Genomic DNA, 17,326 nt, shown 5'->3' on the forward strand with positions numbered 1-17,326 from the left:
CCAAGGGAACGCGCGACCGTATTGGTCGCAGCCCCGCCCTGGACACGCCCCCTCTGTCCAGGCCCCACCCACGGGACCCCGCAACCCCATTGGCTGCAGCAACGCCAGGGACGCGCCCCCAACGGGACCGCGCAACCTCATTGGCTGCAGCAACGCCCGGGACACGCCCCCAACGGGACCGCGCAACCTCGTTGGCTGCGGCAACGCCCGGGACACGCCCCGACGGGACCCCGCAACCTCATTGGCTGCAGCAAAGCCAAGGACACGCCCCCGGCGAGACGCGCAACCCCATTACCTGCAGCAACGCCCAGGACACGCCCCCCAAGGGAACGCGCGACCGCATTGGTTGCAGCCCCGCCCTGGGCACGCCCTTCTTTCCAGGCCACGCCCCCCACGGGACCCCGCAACCTCATTGGCTGCGGCAACGCCCGGGACACGCCCCCAAAGAGACCGCGCAACCTCATTCGTTGCAGCAACGCCCGGGGCACGCCCCCAACGAGACGCCCAACCCCATTGGCTGCAGCAACGCCCGGGACACGCCCCCCAAGGGAACGCGCGACCGCATTGGTTGCAGCCCCGCCCTGGACACGCCCCTCTCTCCAGGCCACGCCCCCCACGGGACCCCGCAACCTCATCGGCTGCAGCAACGCCCAGGACACGCCCCCAACGAGACCGCGCAGCCTTATTGGCTGCAGCAAAGCCCAGGACCCGCCCCACAAGGAAAGCGTAACCGCATTGGTTGCAGCCCCGCCCAGGACACGCCCCCAACGGGACCGCGCAACCTCATCGGCTGCGGCAACGCTCAGGACACGCCCCCCCAGGGAACTCGCAACCGCATTGTTTGCAGCTCCGTCATTCATTCAATCGTAATTATTCAGCGCTTACTGTGTGCACAACACTGTACTAAGCGCTTGGGAAGTGCAAGTTGGCAACATATAGAGACGGTCCCTACCCAACAGTGGGCTCAGTCTAGAAGGGACACGCCCCCTCCGGGACCTCGCAACCGCATTGGTTGCAGCCCCGACAAGGCCACGCCCCCTACGGGACCCGGGAACATTGTTAGCTGCAGCCCCGCCCAGAACACGCCTCAACGAGACCGCGCAACCTCATTGGCTGCAGCAACGCCCGGGACACGCCCCCAACGGGACCGCGCACCCTCATTGGCTGCAGCAACGCCCCGGACACGCCCCCCCCAAGGGAACGCGCAACCGCATGGGTTGCAGTTCCGTCCAAGCCACGCCCCCAACGGGACCGCGCAACCTCATTGGCTGCGGCAACGCCCGGGACACGCCCCCAACGGGACCTCGCAACCTCATTGGCTGCAGCAACGCCAAGGCCACGCCCCCCTTCGTCCAGCCCACTCCCCCTCCAGCACCTCGCAACCTCATTGGCTGCAGCTCTGCCGAGGCCATAGCTGAGCAGCGGCGGAGGCGGGATTAGAACCCAGAACCTCCGACTCCCATATCCGGGTTCTTGCCACTGAGCCACGCTGGTGTGAGCCCCACGTGGGATAGGGACTGGGTCCAACCCGGTTTGCTTCTCCATTGCTTAGTAATAATAATAATAGTAGTAATAATGGCATTTATTAAGCGCTTGCTATGTGCAAAGCATTGTTCTAAGCGCTGGGAAGGTTACAAGGTGATCAGGTTGTCCCACACGGGGCTCACAGTCTTAACCTTAGAGAAGCAGCGTGGCTCAGTGGAAAGAGCCCGGGTTTTGGAGTCATCATCAATCGTATTTATTGAGCGTTTACTGTGTGCAGAGCACTGTACTAAGCGCTTGGGAAGTACAAATTGGCAGCATATAGAGACAGTCCCTGCCCAACAGTGGGCTCACAGTCTAAAAGGGGGAGACAGAGAACAAAACCAAACATACTAAGACAAGAAAAGATACATGTTGGGTCTGGCAGGGGCCTAGGGGCAGAGTTCCTGGAGGGGAGACGTGCGCCCCGCCGCCCACACGCCTCTGAACCCCAGAAAGATTTCTCAGCGAGAACCCAAGCAGCCCGTCTCCTCGTGCTTGTGGAGCAGGGACATTCGGGAGAAAGTCCGGGAGCAGGATTTACACTGATACTTCTTGACGTCCGAGTGCGTCTGCAGATGGGCCCGGAGGTTGGAGCGGTCTGCAAAGGCTCGGTTGCAGTGTGTACAGGAGAATGGCTTCTCCCCTGTGTGCGTGCGGATGTGGCCCTGAAGGAGCCAGGGCCGAGAGAAGGCCTTGCCGCACATCTTGCAGACACAGGGCAACGTGTGGCTGCGGATGTGCATCTTGAGGGCCCCGAGGCTCACGTATTCCTTCTCGCAGTACTTGCAGCTGAAGGACTTGCGGGGCTGTGTGTCGCAGTGGAGCAGCTGCCGGTGCTTGGAGAGGCCCGCGAAGGTGGCGTAGGCCTTGGGACACTGGTGACAGGAGAACTTCTCGGCCTCGGCGGCCGGGGACACGGGGCTGGGGGGGCGCCGAGCTCTTGCCGCTCCCCTCTTCATCCTCCTCGCTGCTGGACAGGGAGGTGAGGTCCAGCGGCTTGGGGTCCTGGCCGGAGGGGGAAACTTGGGCCTGGTAATCGGGCTGAGGGCTGAAGAAGCTGGACAGCAGGCCCGTGTCCCAGACCAGCGGAGGGTAGCAGGCGGCTGGGCTCAGGACCTTGGGCGCCGGGATGACCGAAAGGCGCGACTGCTCACATGGGAAGGGGGACACGATCACTGTCTGGCTCTCCAGCTCGCTGTAGTTGGGCTTCTTGCTGGAGGAGAAATGCTTCTTGACAAGGAAGGAGTGCGGCATAATGACTGTCGCGATGCCTGTCGCGATGGCCGTCCCTGTCAACAGTGCTTTGCATCTAGTAAGCACTTAACGAATACCAAAATTATTATTAAATACCAGCATTATTATTATTACTAATGAGCATGCAATAAATACCATTGATTGATCGATTGGGAGGAAAGTGTCAACCATTCCCTGTGCTTCCCTTTCCCTGGCCCCCAAAGTGATGGCTCTGAAGGGATGCAGCCCTCCTGTTTCTCCATGAGCCTGGCCTGCCCTTCCCCATGCCAACTAGAAAGCCACACGTGGGGTGGTTGGAGAGTAGCAGGTTTGTAAGAATAATAATAATGATGGCACTTATTAAGCGCTTACTATGTGCAAAGCACTGTTCTAAGCGCTGGGGAGGTTGCAAGGTGATCAGGTTGTCCCACATGGGGCTCACAGTCTCCATCCCCATTTTACAGATGAGGGAACTGAGGCCCAGAGAAGTGAAGTGACTTGCCCCAAGTCACACAGCTGACAATTCTCTCCTGCTCTGCCTGAACCCAAACTCACCTTCATTCACTCATTCATTAAATCGTATTTATTGAGCGCTTACTGTGTGCAGAGCACTGTATGAAGCGCTTGGGAAGTCCAAGTTGGCAACATCTAGAGACGGTCCCTTCCCAACAGCGGGCTCACGGTCTAGAAGGGGGAGAGGGACGGACATAGAGGGAGCAGAGAGGGGGCATGACCTTCTCCAGGGCTCTCTTCCTAGCGTGGCTCTGTGGAAAGAGCCCGGGCTTTGGAGTCAGATCTCCCATCCTCGTGTCTCTCTCCACCTCAATCCATACTTCATGCTGCTGCCCGGATTATCTTTGTCCAGAAACGCTCTGGGCATGTCACTTCCCTCCTCAAAAATCTCCAGTGGTTGCCTTTCAACCTCCGTATCAAGCAAAATCTCCTCACTTTCAAAGCTCTCCATCACCTCGCCCCCTCCTACCTCCCCTCCCTTCTCTCCTTCTCCAGCCCAGCCCGCACCCTCCGCTCCTCCGCCGCTAATCTCCTCACCGTACCTCGTTCTCGCCTGTCCCGCCATCGACCCCCGGCCCACGTCATCCCCCGGGGCCTGGAATGCCCTCCCTCCACACTTCCGCCAAGCTAGCTCTCTTCCTCCCTTCAAGGCCCTACTGAGAGCTCACCTCCTCCAGGAGGCCTTCCCAGACTGAGCCCCTTCCTTCCTCTCCCCCTCGTCCCCCTCTCCATCCCCCCATCTTACCTCCTTCCCTTCCCCACAGCACCTGGATATATGTATATATGTTTGTACATATTTATTACTCTATTTATTGATTGATTTACTTTACTTGTACATATCTATTCTATTTATTTTATTTTGTTAGTATGTTTGGTTTTGTTCTCTGTCTCCCCCTTTTAGACTCTCAGCCCACTGTTGGGTAGGGACTGTATATGTTGCCAATTTGTACTTCCCAAGCGCTTAGTACAGTGCTCTGCACATAGCGCTCAATAAATACGATTGATGATGATGATGATGATAGGTTCAAATCCCCACTCTGCCACTTGTCAGCTGTGTGACTTTGGGCAAGTTACTTAACTTCTCCGGGCCTCAGTGACCTCATCTGTAAAATGAGGATTAAGACTGTGAGCCCCATGGGACAACCTGATCGCCTTGTAACCTCCCCAGCGCTTAGAACAGTGCTTTGCACATAGTAAGCGCTTAATAAATGCTATCATCATTATTATTATTATTATTATCTGTCCCTGCTGACTGGAAGAGCACAGGTGCATCCCAGGGAGACAGAAAGGCACCAGAAACTAATGCTCCACAGGCCTGGACTCTGACAGTCCAGCTTTTCTGGGTGGAGCACAGGGAAGGAGCTGGGACAAAGGGCGTTAGGGAGACTGGGAATGTTGGGGACATTCCCGAGACTAAGCCCCACTTTTCCTCATCTCCCACTCCCTTCCGCCTCACCCTGACTCACAACATTTGCTCTTTCCCTCCTCCCCGCCCCACAGCCCTTACGTCCGTATCTGCAATTTTATTTCTTTTTATTGATGCCTGTTTACTTGTATTTATGTCTGTCTCCCTCTGTCTAGACTGTGAGCTCATTGTGGATAGGGATTGTCTCTCTTCACTGCTGCATTGTACTTTCCCAAGCGCTTAGTACAGTGCTCTGCACACAGTAAGCGCTCAATAAATACAACTGAAGTTGGGTAGGGACCGTCTCGGTATGTTGCCGATTTGGACTCCCCAAGCGCTTAGTACAGTGCTCTGCACACAGTAAGCGCTCAATAAATACAACTGAAGTTGGGTAGGGACAGTCTCTGTATGTTGTCGATTTGTACTCCCCAAGCGCTTAGTACAGTGCTCTGCACACAGTAGGCGCTCAATTAATACAACTGAAGTTGGGTAGGGACCGTCTCTATATGTTGCCGATTTGTACTTCCCAAGCGCTTAGTACAGTGCTCTGCACATAGTAAGCGCTCAATAAATACAACTGAAGTTGGGTAGGGACCGTCTCTGTATGTTGCCAATTTGTACTCCCCAAGCGCTTAGTACAGTGCTCTGCACACAGTAGGTGCTCAGTAAATACAATTGAATGAATGAATGAATGAATGAATGAATGAATGAATGAAGGGGGAAAGGTGAGAGGAAATAAAACCATTCTCTAAAACCTTAACCATCTTCAGGGTCTCTCTCTCTCCCTTTTTCCACCCCCCATGCTTGTCTTCTCCTTTAGATTGTAGACTTCTTAAGGGACGGAGATTGGATTTAAAGAATTAAACCCAAGACAATTTTGAAACCACAACCCGAAAAAGCCGGATGGGAAAAACAAACCTGGGAGCCGACAAACGAAAGAACTCCTTTCGGTTTGCTTTTACTTTAAAAGCCGGGGTTCTCTCATTTGGTTCCTGGCTTCTAGACTTCGAGTTTTATTTGTCTGAACTTTTTTCCCCGCAAAGAACGCCACTTGTGGTTTCGACGCAAGAGAGAAAGCTGGAACTCGAAAGCAGCGACTGGGTAAAACGGGGGTAAGCCTGGTTCGGTGGGTTGAGAAGCGGTAGGATAGTGAATGGCGCCCTTTGTTTTTTCGATACATGAAATTAACTTCTCTCTCTGGCCTTCCCAAACCTAACAGATATGTTAGAATCTTTAGAACACAAGATAATCAATCAATCAATCGTATTTATTGAGCGCTTACTGTGTGCAGAGCACTGTACTAAGCGCTTGGGAAGTACAAGTTGGCAATGCAACAACACCGCAACTGGATTCGACCAGTCAAGTCTGACAGGGGCACTCATGCCCCGGGGGCCTCCTCGGACATCAATCGAGAGCACTGTACTGAGCGCTTAGGAGAGTACGATATACAAGAATTAGCAGACGTGTTCCCTACTTACAACAAGCTTGCAGTCTAGAGTGGGAGACAGACATACGAATAAATAATTTAGAATACACAACTTAAAGATATATACATGGGAAGCAGCGTGGCTCAGTGGAAAGAGCCCGGGCTTTGGAGTCAGAGGTCATGGGTTCAAATCCTGGCCCCGCCAATTGTCAGCTGTGAGACTTTGGGCAAGTCAACTTCTCTGGGCCTCAGTTACCTCATCTGGAAAATGGGGATGAAGACTGTGAGCCCCCCCGTGGGACAACCTGATCACCTTGTAACCTCCCCAGCGCTTAGAACAGTGCTTTGCACATAGTAAATGCTTAATAAATGCCATTATTTATTATTATTATTATTATTATTATTGAGTTCTGTGGGGTTGAGAGTGGGGCAAATATCAAATGCCCAGAGGTTACAGATCCAAGTGCACAGATGATACAGAGGGAGAGCGACCCGGGGAAAAGAGAGCTCTAATAGGGAAAGGCCTCTTGGAGGAAATGTGATCTTAATAAGGGTTTGAAGGTGGGTAGAGTAATGGTGCCTCTCAGGGCCACACTACTCTACCATTCAATCGTATTTACTGAACGCTTACTGTGTGCAGAGCACTGTTCTAAGCGCTTGGGAAGTACAAGTCGGCAACATATAGAGACGGTCCCTACCCAACAGCGGGCTCACAGTCTAGAAGGGGGAGACAGACAACTAAACAGAACACATAGACAGGTGTCAAAATCGTCAGGAGGGAGAGTCAGGCAGAGGCCTGTCCATTCAATCAATCAATCAATCAATCGTATGTATTGAGTGCTTACTGTGTGCAGAGCACTGTACTAAGTGCTTGGGAAGTACAAGTTGGCAACATATAGAGACGGTCCCTACCCAACAACGGGCTCACAGTCTAGAAGGGGGAGACAGACCACTAAACAAAACACATAGACAGGTGTCATCATCATCATCATCATCATCAATTGTATTTATTGAGCGCTTACTATGTGCAGAGCACTGTACTAAGCGCTTGGGAAGTACAAGTTGGCAACATATAGAGACAGTCCCTACCCAACAGTGGGCTCACAGTCTAAAAGGGGGAGACAGAACAAAACCAAACATGCTAACAAAATAAAATAAATAGGATAGATATGTACAAGTAAATTAAATAAATAGAGTAATAAATATGTACAAACATATATACATAGATACAGGTGCTGTGGGGAGGGGAAGGAGGTAAGATGGGGGGGATGGAGAGGGGGACGAGGGGGAGGGGGAGAGAGGGGGAGAGTCAAAATTGTCAGGAGGGAGAGTCAGGCAGAGGCCTGTCCATTCAATCAATCAATCAATCGTATTTATTGAGCGCTTACTGTGTGCAGAGCACTGTACTAAGCGCTTGGGAAGTACAAGTAGGCGACATATAGAGACGGTCCCTACCCAACAGCGGGCTCACAGTCTAGAAGGAGGAAGCGAGTGGCAGGCAATCTGCTACAAGTCAAAACTCACCTGTGCTGGGCAGCAGCGGAGTGGGAGAGAGTCGCGTGTGGAGACTCAGGTTTACTGGGTGGAAGGAGGCAATGATACACCGTTTCCATATTTTTACCAAGACAATTCTCCGGCTATACTACCAGAACTGATGGAGGTGGGGCGTTCTGGGAGAGATGTGTCCACGGTGTCGCTATGGATCAGACACGACTCGACAGCAGGAGACGAAGACGACAGTAACAGAGTGATGGTCCGGCGTATGAGAAGCGGGAGGGAGTTTCAGGTTTGGGGGGCTGGGGGAGGGACGTAGGAAAGGGGTTGGCAGAACATACCTGGCACATAATAAGCGCTTAAAAACACCATTATTTGTACTAGTATTATTACTTTTGTTATTATTATTATCATTAAATGATGCTGCACTGAAAGCAAGTTTGAAACACCCTCCTGCTGTCTAAAAACTCTTCCAGAGTCCACTCTTCTTCTTCATCTTGTTGCTCTTCACCTCCAGTCCTTCTTTATGGCATTTAAAGCCATCTCTCCCCCTTTTAGACTGTGAGCCCACTATTGGGTAGGGACTGTCTGTATATGTTGCCAACTTGTACTTCCCAAGCGCTTAGTACAGTGCTCTGCACACAGTAAGCGCTCAATAAATACGATTGATGATGATGATGATGATGATTGGGGCAGTGAATAACCCGGTAGTAGAGGAGCAGAGTGTGCTGGTTGGACTGGAGTAGATTCGTGAGGTGTTCCGTATTTTTTTTCCAGCGCTTAGAACAGTGCTGTGCACATAGCAAGCGCCTAACAAATGCCATCATTATTATTATTAGATCAGTGAGGCGAGATAGGATGGGACAAGCTGATTGTCAATCAAGCAATGAATCAATCGATCATATTTATTGAGCACTGACTGTGTGCAGAAGACTGTACCAAGCACTTGGGAGAGTACACTATAACAATACAAACAACACCCTTGCTTACACACTAGACTCCCCTTCTAGACTGTGAGCCCACTGTTGGGTAGGGACCGTCCCTATACGTTGCCAACTTGTACTTCCCAAGCGCTTAGTACAGTGCTCTGCACACAGTAAGCGCTCAGTAAATACGATCGAATGAATGAATGAACTAGATGGGAAGACAGGTGTTAATATAAATAAATACATTGAGGATAAGTACATAAGTCCTGTGGGGATGAATCAAGGGAGCAAGAAAGGGCAACACAGAAGGGAGGGGATACCTTGTATCCTCTCCAGCGCTTAGAACAGTGCTTTGCACATAGTAAGCGCTTAACAAACGCCATCGTTAGTAGGGGAAGAAAAGGAAAAGAGGGCGTAGTCAGGGAAGGCCTCTTGGAGGAGATGGGCCTTCAGGAAGGCTGCAAGGCAGAGGGAGTCATTGTCTGTAGGATTTGAAGAGGGAGGGCATTCCAGGCCAGAGGCAGGACACGGGGGAGAGGTCGATGGCAAGATAGAGATTGAGATACAGTGAGAAGGTTGGCATCAATCAATGTATTTATTGAGCGCTTATTGTGTGCAGAGCACTGTACTAAGCGCTTGGGAAGTACGAGTCGGCTGAGTGTGTGAGCTGAGTTGTAGCAGCAGAGCAGCAGGAGGGGGCAAGGTGATGGACCGCTTTAAAACCAATCGTAAGGAGTTGCTGTTTGATGTGGAGGTGGATGGGTTTGTACTTCCAAAGCGCTTAGTACAGTGCTCTGCACACAGTAAGCGCTCAATAAATACGATTGATGATCGATGGTGGGTAACCACCAGAGGTTCTTGAGGAGTGGGGAAACGCGGACTGAACACTTCTGTAGAAAAATGATCCGGACAGCAGAGTGAAGTATGGACTGGAGTGGGGAGAGACAGGAGGCAGGGAGGTCAGCAAGGAGGCTGCTAACAGTCATCAATAATAATAATGACGGCATTTGTTAAGCGCTTACTGTGTGCAAAGCACTGTTCTAAGCACTGGGGGGGATACAAGGTGATCAGGTTGTCCCGTGTGGCGCTCACAGTCATCACCCCCATTTTCCAGATGAGGGAACTGAGGCTCAGAGAAGTGAAGTGACTCACCCAAGGTCACACAGCAGACATGTGGCGGAGTCGGCATTCGAGCCCATGACCTCTGACTCCAAAGCCCGGGCTCTTTCCACTGAGCCACGCTGCTCCTCAAGGCAGGAGGGGATAAGTGCTTGGATTAACGTGGGAGGAGTTTTGGACGGAAAGGGCAGTTTTTAGCTATGTTGTGAAGGTGGAAGCCACAGGATTTAGTGACAGATTGAATACGTGGGTTGAATGAGAGAGAGGAGTCAAGACTAACGCCAAGGTTACGGGCTTGTGAGACAAGAAGGATGGTGGGGCTGTCTACAGTGATGGGAAAGTCAGGGGAAGGGCAGGGTTTGGGACGGAAGATAGATAGGAAGATAGGGTAAGAAGCAGCATAGCTCAGTGGAAAGAGGCAGGGCTTTGGAGTCAGAGGTCACGGGTTCAGATCCCTGCTCTGCCAATTGTCAGCTGTGTGACTGTGGGCAAGTCACTTCACTTCTCTGGGCCTCAGTTACCTCATCTGTAAAATGGGGATTAAGACTGTGAGCCCCCCGTGGGACAACCTGATCACCTTGTAACCTCCCTAGCGCTTAGAACAGTGCTTGGCACATAGTAAGCACTTAATAAATGCCATTATTATTATTATTACAGGAAGCTCTGTCTTGGGCATGTTAAGTTTGAAGTGACGACAAGGCATCCAAGTAGAGATGTCTTCAGGGCAGGAGATGCAGAGAGGGAGAGAGATGAGGGCTGGAGATTCATTCATTAAGGCCCTGCTTCATCCATTCATTCATTCATTCATTAAGGCCCTGCTGAGAGCTCACCTACTCCAGGAGGCCTTCCCAGACTGAGCCCCTTCCTTCCTCTCCCCATCGCCCCCCTCTCCATCCCCCATCTTACTTCCTTCCCTTCCCCACAGCACCTGTATATATGTTTGTACATATTTGTTACTCTATTTATTTTACTTGTACATATCTATTCTATTTTATTTTGTTAGTATGTTTGGTTTTGTTCTCTGTCTCCCGCTTTTAGACTGTGAGCCCACTGTTGGGTAGGGACTGTCTCTATATGTTGCCAACTTGTACTTCCCAAGCGCTTAGTACAGTGCTCTGCATACAGTAAGCGCTCAATAAATATGATCGATGATGATGATGATGATTCATTCATTCATTCAATCATTTATTGAGCGCTTACTGTGTGCAGAGCACTGTACTAAGCGCTTGGTAAGTACAAGTTTGGTAAGGGGTTTCAGTTGGACATCCACCCTCATGGTTATGGAGGGGGCAGCCCCAACTTCCAACTCTCCCTTGGCCATTCCTATCTCTCCCTCTTTCATCCTTTCTAGACTGTGAGCCCACTATTGGGTAGGGCCTGTCTCTATATGTTGCCAACTTGTACTTCCCAAGCGCTTAGTACAGTGCTCTGCACACAGTAAGCACTCAATAAATACAATTGAATGAATGAATGAATCCTTGAATGAACCCAGGTCCTCTTGGATTTACTACTGTCAGGCCACACAATTGCCTACGTGGATGACTTCCATAAATCTACCCCAAGGGAAGACATAAAGATATTTCCTTTTTGTTCTTAACAACCTTCAGTTCTCAGCGGGCATCCCTCGTTCTGGTGGCGTAGGATTTGGGAGTGCCGCATTTCCATGTATGCGATGTCCATACACTTTCTCCACATACAAGGGACATGCCTGAACTTGAAAGGAAATGCAACAGATCCTCACTAGACGGTACACTCCTTCAAGGCAGGGATCCCAACTCAGACATAGCTCTGCACGTAGCAAGCGCTCAATAAATACCACTGATTGAACACTATGGTAGTGTACTCGCCAGAGCGCTTAACACAGTGTTCTGCACACTGTGCACGGGACAAGCAGCATGCTTAGCGGAAAGAACACGGACCTGGGTTCTAATCCCGGATCCATCACTTGCCTGCTGTGTGACTTTGGGCCAATCATTGTGCCTCAGTTTCCTCAACTACTAAATGGAGATCAATTCTCCCTCCCCCTTAGACTGTGAGCCTTGCGGGGCATAGGGACCGTGACTGACCTGATTAGCTTGGATCTAGCCCAGTGTTTAATACGGTGCTTGACAATAATAATAGTAATCGAGGTATTTGTTGAACGCTTACTCTGTGCTGGGGTAGATCAAAATAATCAGGTCCTAAGTGGGGCTCACAATCTACGTAGGGGGAAGAGCCGGTATTAAATCCGCGTTTTTGCAGATGAGGGAACTGAGGCACAGAGAAGTTAAATGACTTGCCCAAGGTCACCCAGCAGGTAGAGCCAAGATTAGAACCCAGGTTCTTCGGACTCCTAGGCCCATTCTCTCTATCCACTAAACCACGCTGCTTCCAACAGAGTCAGTGCTTAGAGAAGCAGCGTGGCTCAGTGGAAAGAACACGGGCTTGGGAGCCAGAGGTCACGGGTTCTAATCCCGGCTCCTCCACTTATCAGCTGTGTGACTTTGGGTAAGTCACTTCACTTCTCTGGGCCTCAGTTACCTCATCTGGAAAATGGGATTACGACTGTGAGCCCCATGTGGGACAGCCTGATGACCTTGTATCTACCCCAGCGCTTAGAACAGTACTTGGCACATAGTAGGCACTTAAATACCAAAATTATTATTATTATTAACAAATACCATCATTATTAAGCCCTCAATACCACCGACGGTTTGGCTTGGGGACAATGACAGCATCCAGGGTCTTTCTGTCCCTTTGTTATCAGCCTTTACCCATTTTGGGGCACACGGGCAGGATAATAATGATGGCATTTATTAAGCGCTTACTAAGTGCAAAGCACTGTTCTAAGCACTGGGGAGGTTGCAAGGTGATCAGGCTGTCCCCCGGGTGGCTCACAGTCTTAATCCCCATTTTACAGATGAGGTAACTGAGGCCCAGAGAAGTGAAGTGACTTGCCCAAAGTCACACAGCTGACAATTGGCAGAGCCGGGATTGGAACCCATGACCTCTGACTCCAAAGCCTGTGATCTTTCCACTGAGCCAAGCTGCTTCTCTAAATGGATGTGACATGTAGGATGTAGGATGTGACACGCCCAACTGGCTCCTTATTCCACCTGAAATTCTGAGTTCGAGGCCACTAATCCTAACTGACCAACGGCTCAGAGCCCCGGTCAAACCTGTGGAGAGAACACCACTCCTCCCACCCCCACCGCCGGCCCCCCTCATTCCTTAGGACAAGTCTCCCCGGCATAAGGAGGTGGCATTTCCCCAGGAAACCCTCTAGGTCGTCTCAGGCCGGGCTCCCCGTCGAATGCATAAATTCCTTTATTGAAAATATTGTGAGAGCGCTGCGTTACATATATTCAAGAGCTGAAGGTTGGGGGGGGGGGTCACAGAGTCTCGCTAGAACAATACTGCTTTAAATAGGGGACACAGCATTCGAATAGGCTCGGACACGTGGGTTGGTTAGCATGGAAGGACCCGGCGAGAACGAGAGTGACGCTGGAGAGGTCGAGCGCGAAATGCCAAAGTGCCGCTTGCTGCTAGAGAGTGATGACGGTGAACGGGATTCCTGGTTCCTGTTCATACAATACATTCGTCCCCCCGCCCTTTGCTCTCAGGGGGGCTTCACCCAGTGGTCTGTCAAGAGCCTCAGGAATGATGCTCTTAAACAAAAGGAGGCCAGGGAAACACGATAATTTGGGGGTAGCTTTCAGCCGCCCAGAACGAACGTGAGGCGTGAAGGATTTGTTGATCTGACGGGGGTGACGGGAAGCTGTTCGGTGCCTCTTCCCACCTGTCAGGGCACAGAGGAAACGAGAATCCCGAGGGGACTGGATGCTGTACCCCTTCCCGCCCCCCAACTCTCCCACTGATAGATCATGTCACGCTTTTAACATCACGGAAGGGCGCATCGTACTGCCACCACTTCCAAAACCAATTTTTTTTTCAAGACAAGTGGATCCGAGCTACACCAGGCCGCGCTCGCTCTGCAGCTCCGAGTTTGAAACTGCCACTGACACAGCCTTTAGCGTTGACCGTGGGAGTCACTGAACGACTGTTTTTCTATACGGAACTAGAGAGTTTGCAACCATGGTGTATCCCCGAGGGGGAAACGGTCGCCCTCTCCCCCTACAATGTCGGCTTACATTCAATGTTTTCCTGACATTCGGACATCCAGCGCTGCCTTTGGCAAGAGAAACAGGTCTCGGAACAACGATGGCAGGTGAAAGAAAAATAAAACGAAAAGGAGGAACTCCTCCTGCCCAGCAAAATGAAAAATAAGAAAGAAAGAAAAGAAGAAAACGATCCTTCTGCTGTCTTAAAGCAGAATGTTCCACTGTTGGCCTAAGGACTGGAGAATCACATATAAATCCCTTTAAAAATTGACCGTTTGTGACTGACCCACAGAGCCCTACACGGACTGATAACTTTCTTATCAATATGAGATTTTTCTCCCTAAATGTCTCTCTTTTCCACTCGTTTCTACGGCAGGCTCTCAAAACCAAGTCACCTTCCGGCCTTCCCACCTAACTCCGAGAAATAGCTGGCACTGTTTTCCCCGGATTTTTCTACGTAAGAGCTGGAATGTTTTGCTCTGTTTGCTGGAATGACAAAAAACTAAGGATGGTGGGCTGATGGCACATCGATTGAAAAAGGATTCAGAATTATGCACTCCCCTAAAAGACTTAGGGCAAAAAAAAAATACAAAATAAAATTTTCTCTGCAAAATAAACAAAAAAAAAAGTACAAAACTATACAAATCACAGGGGCTTGCTGTCAAAACAATACCACCCATCTCTTCAATGCCAGGATTTGAGACATTAAAAGAAAAAAAATATATTCAGACAAGTTCTAGAAATAAATAAAAAAGGTTTCTTAAATAAACTCACTACCCCATCCAGTGCCGGGAATGTGGATTTTTTTTTTTTCTAAATAAGAATAACCTTTCCACGGCAAACTAGCGCGGGCTGCGGGCTTTGACAATGCCAGTTGTTTGATTTAAATACACCGAGAATGGAATAGTCGTTATTCCACAGTATCGTCTTCACAGTTACCTAAAAAAGAACCCCCTAAAACCGTGAGGGGCCCATTCATCCCGAGAGCTGTCCATGAATCTGCCATCCCGGTAAAGGAGGAGCGGAGGGGCGTGGGAAGAAAAACTCACAAGCCGTCACCCTGTTTTTGGTCTCTCCCAGGTGGGCCTTCCGGGCTCTTCCCACTTTGGAATCATGCTTGGGACCGTTTCGGAAAGCTCGAAGGGAGAGGCAGCGCGGGGAATGACGTCCCGGCCGGTCTCGAGGGGCTGGTCGCCCCGGGTCCCTTGGTTTTTAAGGCCGTCTGAAGGTCACTCGAATGTCCACACTTCGAGGTCCTGAACGATGAAGTCCTCCTTCTTGGAGAGGACGTCGTTATTGAAAGTGCTGCAAGAGTTGCTCCGCCCGTGGTACAAATCAGCGTCCAGCCACAAACCGAAGCGTCCCCTGGAAGAGAAGTGGCCAGAGCGGACCACGGGATCCCGCTATATTCAAGCTCCAACTTGGGAAGTGGGGAGGCCTAATGGGAAGAGCGCAGGAGACCTGGATTCCACCCCTGGCTCTATTGCTTGCCTGCTGTGTGACCTTGGGCCAGTCACTCTGCTTCTCTGGGCCTCAGTTCCCTCATCATCATCATCAATCGTATTTATCTAGCGCTTACTGTGTGCAGAGCACTGTCCTAAGCGCTTGGGAAGTACAAGTTGGCAACATATAGAGACAGTCCCTACCCAACAGTGGGCTCACAGTCTAAAAGGGGGGGGACAGAGAACAAAACCATACTAACAAAATAAAATAAATAGAATAGATATGTACAAGTAAAATAAATAAATAGTAAAATGGGGGTATAATACCTGTCCTCCCTCCTACTTAAGGGGCAGGGACTGTGCCGTTCATTCAGCCGTATTTATTGAGCACTTACTGTGTGCAGAGCACTGTCCTAAGCGCTTGGGAAGTACAAGTTGGCAACATATAGAGACGGTCCCTACCCAACAGTGGGCTCACAGTCTAAAAGGGGGAGACAGAGAACAAAACCAAACATACTAACAAAATAAAATAGAATAGATAAGTAAAATAAATAAATAAATAAATAAATAGTAAAATGGGGGTATAATACCTGTCCTCCCTCCTACTTATGGGGCAGGGACTGTGCCGTTCATTCAGCCGTATTTATTGAGTGCTTACTGTGTGCAGAGCACTGTGTGAAGCGCTTGGGAAAGTACAATGCAAGAATAAACAGTGGCATTCTGTGTCTCAGCTGATTGCGCTGTATCTCCTCACTTAGGTCACTTAAAACTAAGTGAAGAAGCTTGGATAGAGTCAGGAGTCAGGATTCGGGGTTCTAATTCCCGCTCCTCCACTTGTCTGCTGCGTGATCTTGGGCAAGTCACTTAACTTCTCTGTGCCTCAATGACCTCATCTGGCACATAATCAATCAATGCTTAACAAATAGCACATAATCAATCAATGCTTAACGAACACCATAAAATACACTGTGCTTGGCACGCGGTAAAAGCTTAAGAGAAGCAGCGGGGCTCAGTGGCAAGAGCCCGGGCTTGGCAGTCAGAGGTCATGGGTTCTAATCCCGGCTCCGCCACTTGTCAGCTGGGTGACTTTGGGCAAGTAAAATGGGGATGAAGACTGTGAGCTCCACGTGGGACAACCTGATCACCTTGTACCCTCCCCAGCGATTAGAACAGTGCTTTGCACATAGAAAGCGCTTAACAAATAGCATCATTATTATTAACAAAGGCCACAATGATCATCAATGGAAACCTTGGTTACTACTGGAAAAGCCCCCAAGAAATACAACTGATGGACTGATTGATTGATTGATTATGTGCCAGGCACTGCACTAAGAACTGGAGTAGATACAAGTTACAAGATACAAGTTATGTTGCCAACTTGTACTTCCCAAGCGCTTAGTACAGTGCTCTGCACACAGTAAGCGCTCAATAAATACGATTGATTGATTGATTGATTGAAGTTAATCCGTTATGACATAGTCCTTTGTCCCATATAGGAGAAGCAGCGTGGCTCGGTGGAAAGAGCCCGGGCTTTGGAGTCAGAGGTCAGGGGTTCAAATCCCAGCTCTGCCAATTGTCAGCCGTGTGACTTTGGGCAAGTCACTTCACTTCTCTGTACCTCAGCTACCTCATCTGTAAAATGGGGGATGAAGACTGCGAGCCCCCTGTGGGACAACCTGGTCACCTTGAAACCTCCCCAGCGCTTAGAACAGTGCTTTGCACATAGTAAGCGCTTAATAAATGTCATCATTATTATTATAGAGGGCTCACAATCTTAATCCCCATTTTGCAGAGAAGCTGAGTGACTTGCCTAAGGTCATTCAGCAGGTAAGGGGTGAAGCTGGGTTTAGAATTCAGGTCCTTCTGACTCTCAGGACCGTGGTCAACCCACTAGGCCACACTGCTTCATTTCGTTCTAAACGCTGGAGCAGATACAATGTCATCAGAAGAGACAGAATCCCTGCCTCATAAGGAGAAGGGAAGAGAGGTATTTCACCTCCATTTTACAGAGGAGGGAACTGAGGCTCGCTTCACTAGGCCATGGTGCTTCGCGGCACATTCATTCATTCATTCGTATTTATTGAGCACTTACTGTGTGCAGAGCACTGTACTAAGCGCTTGGGAAGTACAAATCGGCATCATAC

At 50.1% G+C, this 17,326-nt stretch overlaps 2 protein-coding genes across 4 annotated transcripts in view; both read right to left on the minus strand.

Moving 5' to 3' along the window:
* Positions 1-1,985: 1,985 nt before the first annotated feature.
* Positions 1,986-2,778, minus strand: LOC119922547 (protein snail homolog Sna-like). Its single transcript, XM_038742311.1, is given in 2 exon segments — positions 1,986-2,453; positions 2,455-2,778. Coding segments are annotated over 2 exon segments (792 nt in total).
* Positions 2,779-12,922: 10,144 nt separating this feature from the next.
* The window catches only part of NCOA7 (nuclear receptor coactivator 7), a 144,106-nt gene continuing 139,702 nt past the window's right edge, over positions 12,923-17,326 (minus strand). For all 3 annotated transcript variants that reach the window (XM_038766438.1, XM_038766422.1, XM_038766431.1), the window contains exon 16: positions 12,923-15,105. In XM_038766438.1, coding sequence (XP_038622366.1) covers positions 14,970-15,105 — 136 coding nt within the window. In that variant the 3' untranslated portion in view covers positions 12,923-14,969. The remainder of the gene's footprint in view (positions 15,106-17,326) is intronic.

This window comes from Tachyglossus aculeatus, chromosome 2, assembly GCF_015852505.1.
Source record: "Tachyglossus aculeatus isolate mTacAcu1 chromosome 2, mTacAcu1.pri, whole genome shotgun sequence".
Classification (NCBI taxonomy): Eukaryota; Metazoa; Chordata; class Mammalia; order Monotremata; family Tachyglossidae; genus Tachyglossus; species Tachyglossus aculeatus.